General features: G+C 32.2%; 1 protein-coding gene across 1 annotated transcript; it reads right to left on the bottom strand.

Moving 5' to 3' along the window:
- TRIADDRAFT_52253 (uncharacterized protein) lies at nt 1-2627 on the bottom strand (the record flags this gene model as incomplete). The annotated part of the gene is made up of 6 exons (XM_002108077.1): nt 1-18; nt 137-370; nt 523-648; nt 854-1070; nt 1676-1850; nt 2579-2627. The coding sequence occupies 6 exons, from the start codon at nt 2625-2627 to the stop codon at nt 1-3; spliced, it is 819 nt and encodes a 272-aa protein (XP_002108113.1).
- Between the last annotated feature and the right edge of the window lie 644 nt (nt 2628-3271).

Raw genomic sequence — 3271 nt, 5'->3', positions numbered from 1 at the left:
TTATGAGAATAGCAAATCCTATAATTAGTAAAATTGTACCAAAAATTTTAGCTATAGTAAAACTTTGATTTCGTATAACTGCATCTATTATCGAATTTGTAGGTATTCCAAATAGTGCGCCAAGGGAAATAAATACCGGAAATGTTACAGCAATTCCAAGTACAAGTAGAAAATCATATAGCACATTAAATGCAACAGTACTTAATAGAGGTCCCCATGTAATATTCGACCATAAATTAACATCAACGCCAATAATATTTAATATAACAACCGGTATCCAAGTTAGGCAAAACGTTAGTCCACCAATGGTAGCAGTTAGTAGCGATACTTGAATTACAGTCCTTTCGCCTATAGTTAATTTCGCTAAAATCTATATAGCAAATTAAAAACACAACAAATTACTCTAGCATTATATTACTCGTATAAGATACGCAAATATTACTTTATGTACACAGGATAATTCCGGAATTACGATATTGCACTTAATTATAATATTCAATAATATAATAATATCGTACTTACACGATAAACAGCACTTGATATGGCGCTAATGAGAGCTAGCCCGAAGCCAGTTATAGCAAAATTTCCAAAGCCATCAGCATACACAAATAATATAACACCGGTTATAGATAGGCATACGGCTACAGCCTAAAAGTCAAAAGTGTATCGTAATGTTATACCGTAGCTATTACCAGAAGCAGGAATGGAGCCGCATTTAATCTTTACTATTCCATCAGAATTAGCGAAACAACCTTATTAATACGCTTACAGTATATTAAAATATGACAAGTATAATGCTAATAATGATAATATCCTTGTTAATACGTATGTATCTATCTATCAAAATTATTACCCGAATCGCGACGAAAGGTTCCTTCAATATCAAAATAGATAATATATAAACAAACACAGATACCGAAGAAAATATTGCTGTAAAATCGGAAGGTAAAATAAATACTAGGGCGTAAAAATTCGATACAATAGCGGCATTTAGCAATATCGCTAACGGAAGGATTCGAAATAAAGTCGTTTTTACAAATCCGTGATTGGAATACAGTCGTATGGCTTCCCTAACGAAGACATTGTTATAGATGCAATGTTAAATGATATATTATTAACAACCTGATTGATCGAAAGTTATCCAAGATACCTGTAGCACTGTCGAAAAGTATAACCATTAAACAAAACTAATAACGATGAGATAATTGGAAGCATCAAGGTATACATGGAAATTGAAAACCTATGATTCGTATGAAGTAGAATCTAGCGTCAAAGGAGAAAGTTTTACGTAATACAGAAAATAATTCATAGATAATAAGCAAGACATTGAAACTCAGAACTAAAAAAACGCATACAGAGAAAACATCATCCTGTATGATAAATTATAAAGGAAAGGAAGAAATAGTATCGTACATTAGTTTACAGTAACAGCTAGTATTATGATATGGACATAAATGACTATTTATAATTCTCTTGTCGAAGTTATGCATACTTAATGGATGAACGCTAATGTATAGAAATTAGAGCTAAAAGTCTATTATGAACTGCAAGAAATTACGTAGCACTCAATTATTCTTCATGTATGTGAAGGTTCTAAGCGCGATGTATATTCGGAGTATGACTATTTCTCTAGGATAGCAATCATGCTATATAAGATTGTAAAAATATCACGTACCAAGTATAAAACGTCACAGATGTAAAATTACTTTTGTTGGAGAATAAATCTTTTCCAAATTGGCTCATAAGACTAAAAGTTAAAGCTAAAAATATTACGACTATGATACCAATTAATGTTTCTTGCACAGATAACGATTTCTTAATTGTGTCTTTTGCTGATGATAGTTTATCATCTGTAATGAAAGGAAACATAATAAGCAAAATGAATGATTTAAGATAAAGGATTTTTAAATTATATAATTTTGTAAAGTTAATCTGTGTATATTAACTTTACTTATTGCAATTACTGCAGATTTAATTTCTTCTGTAAGAATTTTGAGGCTATCTTTATAATTTTATAAGGTATGTCAAATCAATTTACCGCCTCTAGATTCAATGGCAAGTTGATAACTATTGACTGATTGATTGCAGATATCCTGTAGTTCTGTAAAAAGATAGGTTACTTATAGCATCATCATAAATAATGAATTTATTAATATAGTATATTAATCCATTTTCGAATAATGAAGATTATACTATTTAAAAATTTTGCGGACCGCATCTAACGCAGACATTTAGCTCTATTTTGATATGCGTAAGGGAAGTGTATGCACCACTAATATTATTCATTAGCATCATTTTTCAATTATAACTAAAAAGTATTTCACTCTATCTATGGCAGAATATCGTATATGTAAAAGGAATTGATTAAATGATAGTTGGATTAGATCAGCATATTCTCTATTTACAAGATAAAGAAGCCCACTATTCGTGCACTGTAGGAATTTTGGTATGATATACAGCTCAATACTATATTTCCAGACACTGAAATATTGCAGCTTTTCAAAAGGTAAGTTCAACTAATTCAGCCAGGATTGGTCTATGATACATGTTAGGACATTCTGTAAATCATACATCATACCTGATATCTTGATTTCAGCGTTATGATTTTCACTTTTAGTGCTCTCCATATGAACGGTAGATGTCGCTTGTAGTTACGAGTAGCTTCTTAGTGTTGTTACTTGCAGCTATTATCCATTAACACGATATTTGATATCTAAAGTTGTAAAATATAGATTCAACTTTAGGAAATTACTCGAGACCAGCATGAGCAACGTTTATTGAGAATACACAAGCATGAAGACTGAAAATAAGGGAGACGATTATGCGTCCAGCCCATCCCATCCCAATTATCCATTTCTAGGTAATCAAAATAACCTCTATTTACTTACAGTCCCCAACAGCATCGAGGAGCAAACAAGCAATGAAATAGCCGATTGAATAGATATCATGGAAAAATAATGCTAAACGACGTAACTCGGTTTGTTCTAGTAAAGACTAAAATATTACTCTACTCTACTTACGAAACAGGTTAATGGAGAGATAATTCTGATTCGACATTTTGACAGCCCGAGCGAGGTCTCTCCCACAGATGGCTTAGCTACAATCTAAAGTATACAGTACTGTCGTCATCCAAAAGTACTGTACCGTACTGGACGGTGAACTACCCCATACTGGACTATACTGTAGGCGGCAGGTCATGCTACAGTAACGTACAGTACAGTACTGTAGCACGAACTACTGAATGTACTGTAAACAAATTGAATCAAATCAT

The sequence above is a fragment of the Trichoplax adhaerens genome, genomic scaffold (assembly GCF_000150275.1).
Source record: "Trichoplax adhaerens TRIADscaffold_1 genomic scaffold, whole genome shotgun sequence".
Lineage (NCBI taxonomy): Eukaryota > Metazoa > Placozoa > Uniplacotomia > Trichoplacea > Trichoplacidae > Trichoplax > Trichoplax adhaerens.
Note: the sequence above shows the minus strand (reverse complement) of the source record. Positions and strands in the feature narration are given on the sequence as shown.